Here is a 17,522-nt window from a genome sequence, read left to right on the forward strand (position 1 = left end):
TAAGAGTCCTGCTGTTTACTGATACTTGACTCTTGCATTTGACCTCCAAACTACATTCCCTTACACTTCTGATGAAATCTCATCTGATATTTCTTTGCCCAAGTTTGCAACTGATCAATGTCTTGCTGTATCCTTTCACAACCATGCATTCTCACCTTCTTCATCAACCCATGCCAAACCTTGCAGAAACTTTTTTTTTGGAAACCAGGTTTTTTTCACCCCCATCTACTCTACCATACTCCTCCTCAACAAACTCCAGAGGATTAGTCAAGCATGTTTCCCTTTTCAGATGAAGGGTCTTGACCTGAAATGTTGACTGTCTTGTTTCCCCCATGGATGCTGCCATCCATAGGATCTTCTGTTCCTCCAGCATTTTGTGTATTGTTCCATGTTTTTTGTTGTCTGCAAATTTGCTACTTGGGCCACCTGCATTTTCATCTACATCGTTCATGTGTATTAAAACAAGAAGTCTCAGCATCGATCACTACAGCACACAGCTGATCGCAGACCTCCAATCCGTAAAGCATCCCTCAACCACTACCCTTTGTCTTTTATGGCCAGGCCACTTTCGGATTCAGTTTATCAGCTCTCTGAGTCCCATGAAACTTGATCCCCTGGACCAGCCTAGAATGAGGGGTCTTGTCAAATTTAAGTTTGTTAAATTATTTGTCATGTTTGTAATGTACTGTGCTGCTAGTGCAAAAAGTTAATTTTCATGGCATCTATACCCTGTGTACATATTCTTATGACAATAAACTTGAAATAGAACTTGAACTAAAATCCATATAGTCAATATACTGCTAATACCCTCTTCAATTATCTTTTTAAAAAAATAACATCAATTGAGTTTGAGAGACAGAACTTTCCCTGCATAGAACCATTCATCCAGACCTTAGAGAATGGAGGGTTAGCTTACTCAATCCCCACCCACAATAGACTTGTTGAATCTTCACTGCACTCCTATGATCAGGGCATTCTTTTTGCATACAACCAACATTGCTCACAGTATTTAGATGTGGTTGAACCAAATTTGTAATAACTGTAGTAAGACATCTTTACTCTTGTATTCAAAACCTTTTGCAGTAAGTGTGCCCTTTGCTTGCATAACTCCATATTGCACCTGCATGTCAGCTTTCAGTGACCTTTTGTACAAAGGTACCTGTGTCCCTTTGAACACAGTCATTTTCCAGTCTCTCGCCATTTTTAAAAAAAGGATATTCACATTTCTACTTTTCCTTTTGAGGCGGATTGCATGTTCTTACGCCTTGTCAGAGCTGTATTTGTCACATTCACAAGTTGCATGTATGCACAAGTACAATGAACATTTTACTTGCAACTGCATCATAGGCACATAGCATCATGTAAGCAAGAAAAACAAATTATACGCAATTTTTTGCAACAAAAAACACAATTAGAATAAAGTCCATTGTAGTGCAAAGTGATCATGGTATTGCTAATCTAGTAATTAGGGTTTTGATGGTTGATTCAGGAACCAAATAGTTAAGAGAACTAGCATGTCCTTGAGCCTTGTGGTGTGGGATATCAGGCTTCTGTACTTCCTACCCAACGGTAGCTGCATCTTCCATGTTGTCACCTGCTGACTTGTCTGCATTCCCATGAAGTTTCTTTACATCCCCCCCCCAATTAATTTTGTATCATCAGGATTGGAGCTTATGACATTTAGGCCCTTCAGCCAAGTTTTATAGATTATACAAGGTCAAAGCACAAGGACTGGTTCAGGTAATTTGAGAAAAACTAGTTTATTCCTGCTTTGTTTTTATGTGAATCAGTTTGTAATCCATTACAGTATTTTGCTGTCAATTCCATGCATTCTCACCTTGTTCACCAACCCATATGGAACCTTACTGAAAGCTTTCTGAAAATCCAGGTTCACAATTTCTCCTCCTCGCTGCCCGCCCCCCCCCCCATCTACTCTACCACACAGCTCCTCAACAAACTTCAGTGGGTTAGTCAAGCATGTTTTCCTTTTCACAGATCCATGTTTACAATGATCAGCTTGTGATTTCTAAGTGTATAGACATCACATTCTTAATAATAGATTCAAGCATTTTTTCCAATTACTGACATTGGGTGAACAGATTATTAGTTCCCTGTTTTCATTTTCATTCTCCTTCCTTTCTTAAGTAGGTAGCTCATAATTGGAATTGGTTTATTATTCTCACGTGTACTAAGATAGTGAAAAGCTTGTCTTGTATACTATTCATACAGATCAAATCATTACCCAGTTCAAGGTAAACTAATAATGCAGAAGAAAGTGTAAAAACTACACAATGTGCAGTTCAGGTAAACAATAAGGGGCATGATCATAATGAGGTAGATTGTGAGAACAAGAGCCCATCTTGTACGAGGGAACCATTTAATACTCTTATAACAGCTACCCTTAAGTATCCAAGAATCTTTCCCCAATTTATAGAATTTTTATAAGATGATAACCAGGACATCCACTATTTTCATAGCCACCTTCTTTGAAAACTCTAGATTGTGTGTCATTAGGATTTATGAATTCTTAAGCTTAATAACTTTACTAGTAGTACTTTATTTCCAAATATGGTTCCTTTTATTTCCTCAGTTGTACTGGACCCTTGGTTTCCAGATTATGAATACAGATGTGAAGCACTTCATTCCTCTGCCACTTTCTTTTACCAACATGTTTTCCCATGTTAGTTCACTAATCCCTTCCTTTTAGCATACCCATCAAAGCTTTTGTAAACACGAGGAAATCTGCAGATGCTGGAATTTCAAGCAACACACATAAAAACTGCTGCTGAACGCAGCAGGCCAGGCAGCATCTCCAGGAAGAGGTACAGTGGATGTTTCGGGCCGAGACCCTTTGTCAGGACTAACTGAAAGAAGAGTTAGTAAGAGATTTGAAAGTGGGAGGGGGAGGGGGAAATCCAGAATGATAGGAGAAGACAGGAGAGGGAGGGATGAAGCCAAGAGCTAGACAGTTGATTGGCAAAAGGGATATGAGAGGATCATGGGATGGGAGGCCCAGGGAGAAAGAAAGGGAGAGGGAGGAAGCCCAGAGGATGGGCGAGGAGTATAGTGAGAGGGACAGAGGGAGAAATAGGAAAGAGAGAAAAAGAAATTTTTATATATATTTTTTTTCAAATAACGGATGGGGTATGAGGGGGAGGTGGGGCATTACGGAAGTTAGAGAAGTCAATGTTTTTGCAATTTTTTAATTTACTGGTTTAATTTGTATTCTATTTTTCCTTTCTTTATCAATGTCTTTGTCATCCTTTGCTTTAATGTTCTCATGCTTCAGAGTTGTTGCTTTATCTAGCAACTTTTGTATGTCTGTCTTTGCATTAACTACTATCCTTAATTTCCTCTATAATCCATAGCTGGTCCACTTTTTCTGTCTATCCTGAATCTAGGAACATTCCTTCTGGACCAAATGACTTGTTTTCTTTAAACACAGCCAGTCAACCTTTTGTAATGCCTTTCATCTATCTCTGTTTTGTAGTTACTTCTACTTGTACCTTGCTTAGCATTCAGGATTCATTTGCAGGAATAAGAATGCTAATAGAATCATCACTGAAAGCGGTCATAATAACATGGTATTCAGTGAGATGTGTTACTGATGGCGCTGCTGTGCCAGGAGCCTGCCGCAAATTGATGCTCTTTGCTGAGCTCCTGCAGAAAGTAGTTGCCCACAGCTTGATGGGCTGCCAGTTTAAGCTGGATTTTGATGGTCCATATTTGCGCTGTAGACTCTTGGGGTCTAAAGAAGGAAAAAATAGTAATGAGACAGATCAATAGACATTTTTAGCAATTTTGTTTTACTAATGATATTTGAAAAAGTTGTAAAAATGCTGTGCCAGAATTTATGAAGTGGTCGCAAAAAGATAACAACTTAACAATGCAAATAGATTTGAATGGAAACAATATAATTGCAATTACAAAAAGTGGCAGCATAATAACGAGGGTTGAATAACAGGTTATTTAATAAACACAGGCAATTAGGAAAAGATGGTGTAATGGTGCTGTTAATAAAAGGATGAAATCTAAGCAATAGTGAGAAAGGATATTGTCTCACACAGTCAAAGGGCAGAATCAGTTTCAATGGAGCTCAAGTAAATAGCAGCTGAAGACTTTGGGGCTTTACTGTAAACCTCCAGTTTGTTGTAGTAATGAAGGGGATGACATCAAATAGGATATTAGAGATGCATACAACAAAGGCATGAATTTAATTGTGGATGATTTTAATCTACATGCAAACACTTCAAACCAAATTAGCAATTATAGAGGCACGTGAATTTCTGGAGCATGTGATGGATTTTATTTTAAATCCGTACATTAAGGCACAGGCTAGGTGGTAGGTTATTGGTTACTCTACAATGAGATCAAGTTAATTTATTATTTGAGGTCCTTTCAGGAAATGTGATCATAACTTATTAAAATTCATTATTGAGAGAGAAAGGGAAGTAGCAATTCTGGTCTTAAATTTAAAGAAACAAAACTACAAAGGTATGAGGTGCAAGTTGCCTATGATAGATCATGGTGTTCCATTGAAAGGAAGGATGAGCAATGACTTGCATGCAAGGAACAAATGTAGAATATAAAAAGATCTGTTCCTTGGAGCATGAAAGCAAAAGGAAAGGCAACCTAATTATTGCTAAGAATAAGAGCTAAGAGCCACATTTTAGATCCAGAGAGTAAGCAAAAAGTAGTGTGTCTGAAGGTTGAGAGCAGTTTAGTCAGTTTAAAAAATGCACCAAGAGATCAAATAGATCATAAGAATAAGGTGCAAGGTGTAATGGAAAAACTTCTACAATAATGTAGGGGAAAAAAATCATCAAGACATGTCAGTTACTTTTGGTCTAAGGAAGGAGAATTTGAGGAACAAAGAAATACTAAAGGAAATTTTTAGAAATTACTTTGAATTGCCAAGAAACTAAGTCTAATGAAAAGGAGAAATTAAATGGAACTATTATAGTATTGGAGAAATTAATAAAATTAAAAGCAAATAAATCTCCGGGGCCTGGTAATTTGCATCAAAATGAACAAGATGAGGAATAGTGGATATAGTAGTGGTTATATTTTGAAGTCCTATAGAGCATGGAATAGTTCCCTCAGATTTAAGGGTATAACAGTGCAGGAACCACAGATGAATTGGTCAGAATGGGAATGAGAATTAAAGTTCTCACATTGGCTTAAGGGAATGTTAGGCCATTCCTCCTTACAAAATTGCTTCAACTCTGGGATGTCAGTGGGCTTCCTTGCATGAACTGCTTGCTTCGGGTCCTTCCACAACTTTTCTATAGGATTAATGTCAGGATTTTGACTCAGTCAATAGACAATAGGTGCAGGAGTAGGCCATTCAGCTCTTCGAGCTAGCAGCACCATTCACTGTGATCATGGCTGATCATCCACAAACAGTACCCATTTCCTGCCTTCTCCCCATATCCCTTCACTCCGCTATCTTTAAGAGCTCTATCTAACTTTTTTTTTAAATAATCCAGAGAATTGGCCTCCACTGCCTTCTGAGGCAGAGAATTCCACAGAACCACAACCCTCTGTGTGAAAAAGTTTTTCCTCAACTCTGTTCTAAATTGTCTACCCCTTATCCTTAAACTGTGGCCTCTGGTTCTGGACTCCCCCCAACATCGGGAACATGTTTCCTGCCTCTAACGTGTCCAATCCCTTAATAATCTTATATGTTTCAATCAGACCCCCTCTCATCCTTCTAAATTCCAGTCTATGCAACCCCAGTCGCTCCAATCTTTCGACATATGACAGTCCCGCCATCCCAGGAATTAACCTTGTGAACCTATGCTGCACTCCCTCAATAGCTAGAATGTCTTTCCTCAAATTTGGAGACCAAAACTGTACACAATATTTCAGGTGTGATCTCACCAGGGCCCTGTACAGCTGCAGAATAGAATAGAATATCTTTATTGTCATTGTTGTGGAGCAATGAAACACAGTTTAGCAGCTCAACATTTTGCAGCATGGCAAAGAATATATACATAAAATAAACTCTAAAACCTCAGGAGTGCAGTCCAAAATTAATAATATATGGATGGGGGAGGGGGGGTAGGACTATTGCACACCTGCCATTCCTGGAAGTGTGATGCATTTAGCTGCCGCCGTCTTAGGAGAGGGGCAGGAGAAGGGAAGGGGATGTTATACATTTCACTGCTTGTGGGTAGAAGCTGTTAAGGAGTCTCTTTGTCTTCTATACTCAATTCCCCTTGTTATGAAGGCCAGCATGCCATTAGCTTTCTTCACTGCCTGCTGTACTTGCATGCTTACTGTCAGTGACTGATGAACAAGGACACCTAGATCTCGTTGTATTTCCCCTTTTCCTAACTTGACACCATTCAGATAGTAATCTGCCTTCCTGTTCTTGCCACCAAAGTGGATAACCTCACATTTATTCACATTAAACTGTATCTGCCCACTCACCCAATCTGTCCAAGTCGCCCTGCATTCTCGTAACATCCTCCTCACATTTTACACTGCCACCCAACTTTGTGTCATCTGCAAACTTGCTAACGTTTTTTTTAATCGCTTCATCTAAATCATTAATGTACATTGTAAATAGCTGCGGTCCCAGCACCGAGCCTTGGGGTACCCCACTAGTCACTGCCTGCCATTCTGAAAAGGACCCATTAGTCCCTACTCTTTACTTCCTGTCTGCCAACCAATTTTCTATCCATGTCAGTATCCTACCCCCAATACCATTTGCTCTGATTTTGCACACTAACCTCCTATGTGGGATCTTATCATAGGCTTTCTGAAAGTCCAGGTACACTACATCCACTGGCTTTCCCATGTCCATTTTCATAGTCACATTCTCAAAAAATTCCAGAAGATTAGTCATAGTCATACTTTATTGATACCAGGGGAAATTGGTTTTCGTTACAGTTGACCGTAATAATAAATAGTAATATAACCATAAATAGTTAAATAGTAATATGTAAATTATGCCAGGAAATAAGTCCAGGACCAGCCTATTGGCTCAGAGTGTCTGACCCTCCAAGGGAGAAGTTGTAAAATTTGATGGCCACAGGCAGGAATGACTTCCTATGACGCTCTGTGTTGCATCTCGGTGGAATGAGTCTCTGGCTGAATGTACTCCTGTGCCCAACCAGTACATTATGTAGTGGATGGGAGACATTGTCCAAGATGGCATGCAACTTAGACAGCATCCTCTTTTCAGACACCACCGTGAGAGACCCCAGTTCCATCCCCATAACATCAGTGGCCTTACGGATGAGTTTGTTGATTCTGTTGGTGTCTGCTACCCTCAGCCTGCTGCCCCAGCACACAACAGCAAACATGATTGCAATGGCCACCACAGACTCGTAGAACATCCTCAGCATCATCCGGCAGATGTTAAAGGACCTCAGTCTCCTCAGGAAATGGAGACGGCTCTGACCCTTCTTGTAGACAGCCTCAGTGTTCTTTGACCAGTCCAGTTTATTGTCAATTCGTATCCCCAGGTATTTGTAATCCTCCACCATGTCCACACTGACCCCCTGGACGGAAACAGGGGTCACCGGTACCTTAGCTCTCCTCAGGTCTACCACCAGCTCCTTAGTTTTTCTCACATTAAGCTGCAGATAATTCTGCTCACACCATGTGACAAAGTTTCCTACTGTAGCCCTGTACTCAGCCCCATCTCCCTTGCTGATGCATCCAACTATGGCAGAGTTATCCGAAAACTTCTGAAGATAACAAGGCTCTGTGCAGTAGTTGAAGTCCGAGGTGTAAATGGTGAAGAGAAAGGGAGACAAGACAGTCCCCCGTGGAGCCCCAGTGCTGCTGATCACTCTGTCGGACACACAGTGTTGCAAGCACACGTACTGTGGTCTGCCAGTCAGGTAATCAAGAATCCATGACACCAGGAAAGCATTCACCTGCATCGCTGTCAGCTTCTCCCCCAGCAGAGCAGGGCGGATGGTGTTGAACGCACTGGAGAAGTCAAAAAACATGACTTCCCCTTCGTAAATCTATGCTGACTCGAACCTATCCTGCCACTGCTATTATATGCCGCTATTACGTCTTTTATAATTGATTCCAGCATCTTCCCCACCACCGATGTCAGACTAACTGGTCTATAATTGCCTGTTTTCTCTTTCCCTCCTTTCTTAAAAAGTGGGATAACATTAGTTACCCTCCAATCCGCAGGAACTGATCTTGAATCTATAGAACATTGGAAAACGCTTACCAATGCGTCCACGATTCCTAGAGCCACCTCCTTAAGTACCCTGGGATGCAGACTATCAGGCCCTGGGGATTTATCAGCCTTCAGTCCCATCAGTTTACCCAACACCATTTTGTGCCTGATGCGAATTTCCTTCAGTTCCTCTGGCCACTATTACATCTGGGAGATTGTTTGTATCTTCCCTAGTGAAGACAGATCCAAAGTACCTGTTCAGCTCGTCTGCTATTTCCTTGTTCCCCATAATAATTTCACCCATTTCTGTCTTCAAGGGCCCAACTTTGGTCTTAACTAATTTTTTCCTCTTCACAGTCATTCCAAAACACAAATTTTCTTTTTAAACTTTTCTGTTGTTGATTTACTCTTGTCTTTCAGATCAATGTCTTGTTGCATTATCCAATTTCTATTAAGCTTCAGGTGACAAACTGCTACTCTGACATTACCCTGTAAAATGTCTTGATACAATTTTGAATCCATTGTTCCCTCAACAATTGTAAGCTGTCCTGGCCCTGAGGCAGTAAAGCAGCCCCAAACCATGATGCTTCTTCCACCATGCTTCACAGTAGGTATGAGGTGTTTGTGTGCAGTGCCCCTATTCTTCCAAACATAGCAATGTGCATTTCTGCCAAAAAGTTCAACTTTTGTCACATCTGTCCACAGAACATTGTTCCAGAAATGTAGAACATCCAGGTGGTTCTTTGTAAACTTGAGATTTGCAGCAATTTTGGGTTTTTTTTTCCCTCTTTCTTTTGGAGAGCAGTGTTTTTCTTAGAGTGGACACATGAACAGAGACTAGCAATATCTAGAGGTTTCTGCAGGTCTTTTGCTGTTAACCCCTTGGGTTCTTTTTCATCTCCTTCAGCATTGCACTTTGTGCTCTTGGTGTGATCTTTACAGGACACCCACTCCTAGGGAGAGTAGCAACAGTACTGAATTTCCTCCATTTGGAGGCATTTTCTCTTACTGTGGACTGATGAACAGTCAGGTCTTTAGAAATGCTTTTGTAGTAATGCTTTTCCAGCTTCATGCGTCTCTGCAATTCTTCTGAAGTCCTCTGAAAGTTGTTTTGATTGAGGCATGGTGCACATAAATAGATCTTTCTTGAGAAGAACAGGCTCTGTCAGTAACCTGACTTTGTGTGTCTTTTTTTATATAGGGCAGGGCACCTCTACAACCCATAACTCTAATCTCATTTCATTGGTTGGAACACCTGACTCCAAATAGCTTTTGTAGAAGGCATTATCTCCAGAGTTTCACATTTTTTTCCAGTAAATACATGTTATATTGGATCATTTTTCTCAATACATGAACAAGTATAATGTTTTTGTTACTTACTTAATTGGGTTCTCGTTATTTAGTTTTTGGACTTGTGTGAAGATCTGATCACTTTTTAGTTCATATTTATATAGTTCTACATGATACACCAACTTTATAGCAGCACTGTATGGGAAGACCAAAGCTATTGTCTTTAAGACCCCGCCACAAGTTCCACTTTCTGGATAACCATGCCACCTGGTAAAACTGAGCTAGAATATGTGCAGCCTCATTATATCTTGGCATCTGATTATTCTTTCACATTTTGTTTTGAAATGTCACTGACCTTTGTGAAATCTAGTTCAAACCACTTGGGATCAAATATTTGTTGTCATTATTTCCACCTCTAACATTATAGATTCTATCTGTGCCTTTGCAACAGATGTGCTTTGAGGTAACAAAGTAATAGAAAATTATTTCAACAGGAAATGTGCAAAGTACCTCTGGCTGAACTGCACCCTGGCTCCTTTGCAAGTCTAAGCTCATATAGAATTTGGTGATCCATGTCCTAATTTGGACCTGTCTCGCTTGTCTGCACTAACCTACATTGGAAATGAGAAAAACATTATTCTCCCCCAATACCCATGCTAGTATAATTTCTAGCAATAATGGGTGTACTACTGATTTTATTTTTTTTTACTCTTTCCCCTCTTTATCTTCATCCAATTCTGTGTTGAATTGAATATGAAATATTGCCAAGCTTGTGGTTGGAGATGGAGTGGTGCAGTCATTTGGTCACAAACTTTCTACTTCTATGTTCTGGGTTTAAATTTAGCCCAGTACAATGAAAAGCTAGTCTTCCTGGCTGCTTGTATTTCCTGCCGCTTTATTTGTCCTGTTTTCCATCCCTATCATTTAGCTATTTTTCAATAATTTCCAATCTTGGACAGGGACTGGAAATCAAAGGAGGGGCAAAAATCACTTTCCTTCCATCCATACTTCTAGTTTTATCCAAAGAAGTTCCTTTTAGTAGTTTTTTTAATCCTGTTCCTCTGAAGCAGATTTGAGGAAACAGTATTGGTTTTTCTTTATGTAGTTCAGCTGAATCCAATTTTGTGGTTTTGTATTTGATGTTTTCATGGAGGTAGCAGCTCCAAAACCATCAGCATACCCAGGGCAAGTACTTGTAGTTTTCCATGGTGAAGTGAGACTTTTATTTGTATACAGTATATGTTTCCACTTAAGGGTAATGAATCGTGGTAAGGATCACGCAGTCTAGCTGCACCCTGTTGGTCACAACCCACAAGTGAGACCAGTTTGTGGTATTCCAACTGCTAGCATTGAGGCTGGGACTTTCCTGGATTGTGTAACAAATGCCACAGTGGTGATGTGTTAACTATTATTAAATAAGAATGTGAAAATTGCTTTTATTACATAACGATTCTTTTGTTTTCAGGTATCTGTCCGAGATTTAAGAAACTTTAAGTTAGAACACGAGTTTGATGCTTACTCTGGAAGCCTCTCTGATTTTGATGTACATGGGAACCTGCTAGTGACATGTGGTTTCTCAAATCGAATAAATGGGCTGTCATGTGACAGATTTCTGATGGTATATGACCTACGCATGATGCGGGCTATTAGCCCCTTGCAGGTTCACGTGGATCCTCTCTTCCTGAGATTTATTCCTACATATACTTCAAGGCTAGCCATCATCTCCCAATCAGGTATCTTACAAAAGGCTAGAATTATAACGCAACTTTATAGTACTATGATGTGCTATACTGAATATTCAGTTGTAATTACCATTTAACACACACATTATTATTCTGCTTCTTAGATTAAAGTATGTAACTTGAATGCAAAAATCAGAGGTTAACTAGTGGAGAAAATATATTGTGGTTTGTAGTTGTTAAGAATCCCTAATTTCTCCATAAAATCAGTTGAAACCAGCAGGCAATGAGTAAATTTCCTTCTTTAAAATATATTTTGCATTTGATTCATTGCTAAGTTTTTCTTTATAGTTTAGTTATTGCTCTTTACTTGAACTACTCTGAATAATGAAACTGAATAACAATGATTGACACTTCATTGAGTACTTACAATTGAAGCTGTTTTTAAAATGTTTGTTTTATCCTTTTTGTTCAAATCCAGTACTGTTTATTCAGTTAAGTTTTTTCCAATTAACATGGCTATATATTAACTCTGTCAAGGTTCAATTAAAACAAAATCGTGGCATCTGGTGAAATTGGATCCATGATTGTAGTAATCTAGCAATATTTAAAAAAAACAGTTAATATAATCAGTCCCAGCAGCAAGTGTTAACATTTGAAAGTTGTCTGTAAATGGGGAAAATGTTTTGGGAATATAAGACTGTTATACACCTGAAAGGTCTGGATAGTGTTTACAAGAAAACTGATCTCTGCTATCAGGGTTTGACATTGTATGAATGTTTAGCATTGTCCTTCTAGTTAAATTGTCAGGTTTTAAAGTTGAATCCTGATAATATTAAAGCTGACTGCATCCTCAAACAAGCTACTGCTTCAGATTGCCATTTAAATAGTAAGTATTTCTCAATTGTGTACTGGGTGGAATATCGTTTAAAGGTAGCAGCCAAGCACATGCTTGTATTGTTGATAAAAGATCTCATTTGGGCTACAGTTTGTTGCAGCAGTCTTTTTTTTTCCTTATTGCAGGACAATGCCAGTTTTGTGAACCAACAGGCCTCGCAAGTCCTGCAGATATTTTTCACGTAAACACTGTGGGGCAGTTGGTTATGTCATTTGATGTATCTTCTAGCAAGCGAGCATTGCTGTTTGGAGACTCTGGAGGATGTGTGCATCTATGGGCAGACTCACCAAGTGCTACATTCAATGCGTACTCCCGTGAGACTGAATTTCCGATGCCATGCATGGTAGATACACTGCCACATCTGGACTGGGATGATGAGCTCTTGCCTTTATCCCTCATTCCAGTACCTCTCATCACAGATTCTCTGTTGTCTGACTGGCCAACAGCAAATTGTGTTGTCACACCCAGGTAATTAAAAATTTGTAGAATTCTGATAAATGGAGGCACACAAAGTATTGCTTTAATTTATTGAATTTGCTAATGTGAATGTGTTTACTCCTCACAACATCTTGACATTTTGATTGCTTTTATTTCAGTGACTTCCATCTGAGCCATTTTCCTCCCATTGTTGATATTCTTGTTTTTTTTCCTCCCAATAGATAAAAACCAAGGCCACTTCATCTCTTCCCCTCCCCCCCTTTGTTTGCTTTTGGCTCTTACTTTTCAGTGTATGGGCTATACCAAATACAGCACTGTATAATCAAAAGCCATCACATTGTAAAGGGTGTTCACGAGATTGGCATGTTCACAAGACTTTACACAACTGTTCCTCATGACAGCTATATGGACAAGAAAAGAATGGAGGGTTATGGGCTGAGTGCAGGTCGGTGGGACTAGGTGAGAGTAAGAGTTCAGCACGGTCTAGAAGGGCCGAGATGGCCTGTTTCCATGCTGTAATTGTTATATGGTTATATATCCATTCCTCCTAAATGTGTTCCTTACATTTATTATCCATGAGCATGGTTCCTCCTCTAGTATCCAGGAGATGTATGAGACCATCTTTCTGTGAATCTTCCACTTCCAATCAAGAATTAAAACTACCACATGCAGTATGTTCCCTCTCTATCCTTGATCCTCACACCATCTCTGTACCCAAATGTGCCGTGCCATTTGTATGCTCTAACTTTGGAAAAAGCTTTGAAGTACTGTTGTATATGATGTGATGTGAAGGGGAATTAAATAGTTTGAACTCATTTGTTACAGATCATATCTGTTTAATGTGGTTGTACTGAAGGTGAAATGAATACAAACACAAAAAAAGATATTTAGTTTGAAGCAATTTTACTATTGTGGCTAGCACAGTATCAGATTCTTTGGTATCTTTGGTATTTTCCTTACAGTTTGTTCATCTAACCTTTTTGGGTGATCATAATGTTGGAGGAAATCTCATATTTTCATATCTATCATGGCATAATATTGCTTGTGCATTAGAATTAGTATCTAATTTAAGGCTGAAGTATTTCTGAAATGGAGGACAAAACAAATCAAAATTGATATAGAGTACTAAAATGCCCTGCTCCCATGTCTTGAAGATGTACAGTTAAATTTGAAGATTTTGTAAACCCCCCTCCCCAAGTCAAGTCACTTTTTATTGTGTTTTCAACCATAACTGCTGGTGCAGAACATAGTAAAAATGAGACAATGTTTTCCAGGACCATGGTTCTACATGAAACAATACAAAAACTGCACTGAACTACGTAAGAAAAAACACAGAAACTACACTAGACTACAGACCTACCCAGGACTGCATAAAGTGCACAAAACAGAGCAGGCACTACAATAAATAATAAACAAGACAATGTGCACAGTAGAGGGCAGTAGGTTGGTGTCAAGCCAGGCTCTGGGTATTGAGGAGTCTGATGGCTTGGGGGAAGAAACTGTTGCACAGTCTGGTCGTGAGAGTCCGAATGCTTCGGTGCATTTTTCCAGATGACAGGAGGGAGGAGAGTTTATATGAGGGGTGCGTGGGGTCCTCCGTGCTGTTTGCTTTGCAGATGCAGTGTGTGGTGTAAATGTCTGTGATAGCGGGAAGAGAGACCCCGATGATCTTCTCAGCTGACCTCACTACCCGCTGCAGGGTTTTGCAATCTGAGATGGTACAATTTCTGAACCAGGCAGTGATGCAGCTGCTCAGGATGCTCTCAGTACAACGTCTGTAGAATGTGGTGAGGATGGGAGAGGTGGGAGATGGACTTTTCTCAGCTTTTGCAGAAAGTAGAGATGCTGCTGGGCTTTCTTTGCTATGGAGCTGGTGCAGGTGAGATTCTCCACCAGGTGAACACCAAGAAATTTGGTGCTCTTAACGATCTCTACGGAGGAGTTGTTGTTGTTCAGCGGAGAGTGATCGCTCCGTGTCCTCCTGAAGTCAACAACCATCTCTTTTGTTTTGTTCACATTCAGAGACAGGTTGTTGGAGTCTACCATGTCCTTTTTGTATTAACTCCTCTCCGGTTATTCTTTCAGACGAGCCCCACCTGTTGAGCTTGAGATATTGCGTACAATGAAGAAAGTTGGGTTTATCGGTTATGCCCCGAATCCCAAAACCAGGCTGAGAAATCAGGTAGGAAAGAAAGATTTTAATTTTGTACATGTAGTTTAGTGATATACTTAAGGTATGTAGGCATGATGATCAGGAGATTCAGAAGTTAATTAAGCACAAGTTCATGGAAACCATTGTGCCTCAAGGTGAACAATAGTTGATTTGGGGAGGGTGGGGGAGAAGATAAGGGAGGCAACTCTCTACAGAACCCTGTAATCCTAAGGTACAGCACAATAACGTGATTTAAGGAACAATTGATAGGTGGAAAGATCACAGGAGTCTTAACAATTTACTAGTACCAACTGGTGGACAGAATTCACACTGTGATTAAGGGAATAGCATTTTGTCACTTGGAAGTAGTTGAAGAGGACCCTTATGATTACTTTCCCTGTGGACAATTGTGAGGGGACCTTTTTATCATGACCACAGTCGGATGCCCCTTATCAAGATGGTGGTCATGATCAAAGCATCTTGGATACCCCAGAGTAGAAGAAAGTTGCCCTTGATTCCAAGGGAGTACCTAAGAAATGTTGAGCATATCAAGTACATTATAAACACGAGAAAATCTGCAGATGCTGGAAATCCAGAGTAGTGCGCACAAAATGCTGGAGGAACTCAGCAGGACAGGCAGCATCTATGGAAATGAATAAACAGTCGATATTTTGGGCTGGGACCCTTCTTTGGGACTGGAAAGAAAAGGGGAAGATGCCAGAATAAAAAGGTGGGAAGGGAAGGAGGAGGTGGGTGAAGTCAGGTGGGTGGGAAAAGTAAACGGCTGGAGAAGGAATCTGATGGGAAAGGGAGGGAAGAGGGGCACCTAGGGAGGTGATAGGTAGGTGAGAACAGGTAAGAGACCAGAGTGGGGAATAGAATTGGGAAGGGGGAGGGGTAAAAATTACTGGAAGGAGAAATTGATGTTCATGCCAGCAGGTTGGAGGCTACATAGACGGAATATGAGATGTTGCTCTTCCACTCTTCATGGCAAAAGAAGAGGCCGTAGACTGACGTGTCGGAATGGGATTGGGGATAGGAATTAAAATATTTGACCACCAGGAAGTTCTGCTTTTGGTTGATGGAGTATAGACACTCAACAAAGTGGTCCCTCAACTTGTGTCAGGTCGCACCAGTGTAGAGGAGGCCATATTAGGAGCACTGGATACAATAGATGACCACAATAGATTCACAGGTGAAGTGTTGCCTCACCTTGGAAGGACTGTTGGGGGCTCTGAATGAAGGTGAGAAAGGAGGTCAATGGATAGGTGCGGCATCATGATGTTTGTGGGGATAAATGCTGGGAGGGTGATTAGTGGGGAAGGATGAATGGACCAGGGAGTCATGGAAGGAGTGATCTCTGCGGAAAGCAGTGAATGGGATGGAGGTAAAGTTGTGTTTGGTGGTAGGATCCCATTTAAGATGGCAGAAGTTGTGGAGTCTCATGGGATAGTAGGTGAGGCTGCGGGAAGATGGGGTGAGTGTAGATGTCTGGAAATAGAGGAGATGGAGGTAGCCTCCAACCTGATGGCCCGAATGTCAGTTTTGCCTTCTGATCTTTAAAAAAACTTCTCCCACCGCCTTTTTCTCACTCTGGCCTCTTGCCTCTTCTCACCTGCTTATCAAGTCCCCCTGGTGCCCCTCCTTCTTCCCTTTCTCCCATGATTCACTCTCTTCTCCTTTCAGATTTCCAGCCCTTGACCTTTCTCACCCACCTGACTTCACCTATCACCTTCTCTCGCTGGCCCTCCTTCTCCTCCCCCCCATCTTTCTATTCTGGCATATTCCCCTTTCCAGTCCTGAAGAAAGGTCTTGGCCCACAATGCTGACTGTTTATTCAATTCCATGAATGCTGCCTGACTTACTGAGTTTCTCCAGCATTTTGTGTGTTTATCATGTTCATCGTTATTATTTAGTAATTTGTAAGCTATGAACTGAATAAACTAACTTCAGTTGAAGCAACAGTCCTAATTTTAAAAAAAAACTGTGCCAAGCTCGCTCAATCCCCTGAGCAGAAAGGACATGATCCACTTTCAGTCTTTTTTTATAGAGTTAAAAGAATAAGGGTAAATACAAACCAGAGGAGAGGTTATCTCAAATACATAATTCAATAATAATACAAACAGAGAAAGGAGTATACACTGTCAAAATTATATATAGTATTAAGCTAATATAAAGAGAAAAGAGAACCACCTCTCCTCTTAACAATTCATGGAGGGAAAAAAATGATTCAAAATTTTCTATTATTGGAGGGAAAAAAAAAACCCACTAAACTAACCTAAAACCAAAAAAAAAGCGACTGGGCAGTCCATTTTGAGGATACGGCTTAAAAAAAGGGAAGATCCTTCTGATCAAATCTAAAAATTCGCGGAGAAAAAAGAATAATTAACTATAAAAGTATTAAAAATTAGATCATATGAAAATATTGAATAAAAGCTCGTCAAGTTTGCTCAAATTTAAAAGATGTATCAAAAGTCCAACTTATTTTCTCCAAAAGTTAAACAAGACATAATGAAGGAGAGCCAAAAAAATACAGAAGGTGGATTGGGACCCTTCCAGTACAGTAGAATAGCTCTCCGAGCCAATAAAGTTGAGAAAGCTATCATGCGTTGAGCAGAAGCAGGAACGTTTCCTGCTTCTGTTGGAATAACCCCAAAGATTGCTGTAAGTGAATTAGGTTGTAGGTCCAGACCTATGACTTTTGATAACATTCTAAAAAAAATCTCTCCAAAGGTTATTTAACCTTATGCAGGACCAAAACATGTGAGTTAAAGTGGCCACCTCAGTGTTACATCTATCACAAGTAGGGTTTAGATTAGAAAAAATATGCGCTAGTTTATCTTTTGACATGTGCGCCCTGTGCACTACCTTGAACTGAATCAAAGAGTGACGGGCACAGATAGATGACTTGTT

General features: G+C 40.2%; 1 protein-coding gene across 6 annotated transcripts in view; it reads left to right on the forward strand.

Annotated features, from left to right (window-relative positions):
- pan2 (poly(A) specific ribonuclease subunit PAN2) overlaps nt 1-17,522 on the forward strand; it is a 137,299-nt gene that overhangs the window by 12,950 nt on the left and 106,827 nt on the right. For all 6 annotated transcript variants that reach the window (XM_072248906.1, XM_072248908.1, XM_072248905.1 and 3 more), the window contains exons 6-8: nt 10,908-11,175; nt 12,145-12,487; nt 14,543-14,639. In XM_072248906.1, the coding sequence (XP_072105007.1) occupies nt 10,908-11,175; nt 12,145-12,487; nt 14,543-14,639 (708 nt within the window). The remainder of the gene's footprint in view (nt 1-10,907; nt 11,176-12,144; nt 12,488-14,542; nt 14,640-17,522) is intronic.

The sequence above is a fragment of the Mobula birostris genome, chromosome X (assembly GCF_030028105.1).
Source record: "Mobula birostris isolate sMobBir1 chromosome X, sMobBir1.hap1, whole genome shotgun sequence".
Lineage (NCBI taxonomy): Eukaryota > Metazoa > Chordata > Chondrichthyes > Myliobatiformes > Myliobatidae > Mobula > Mobula birostris.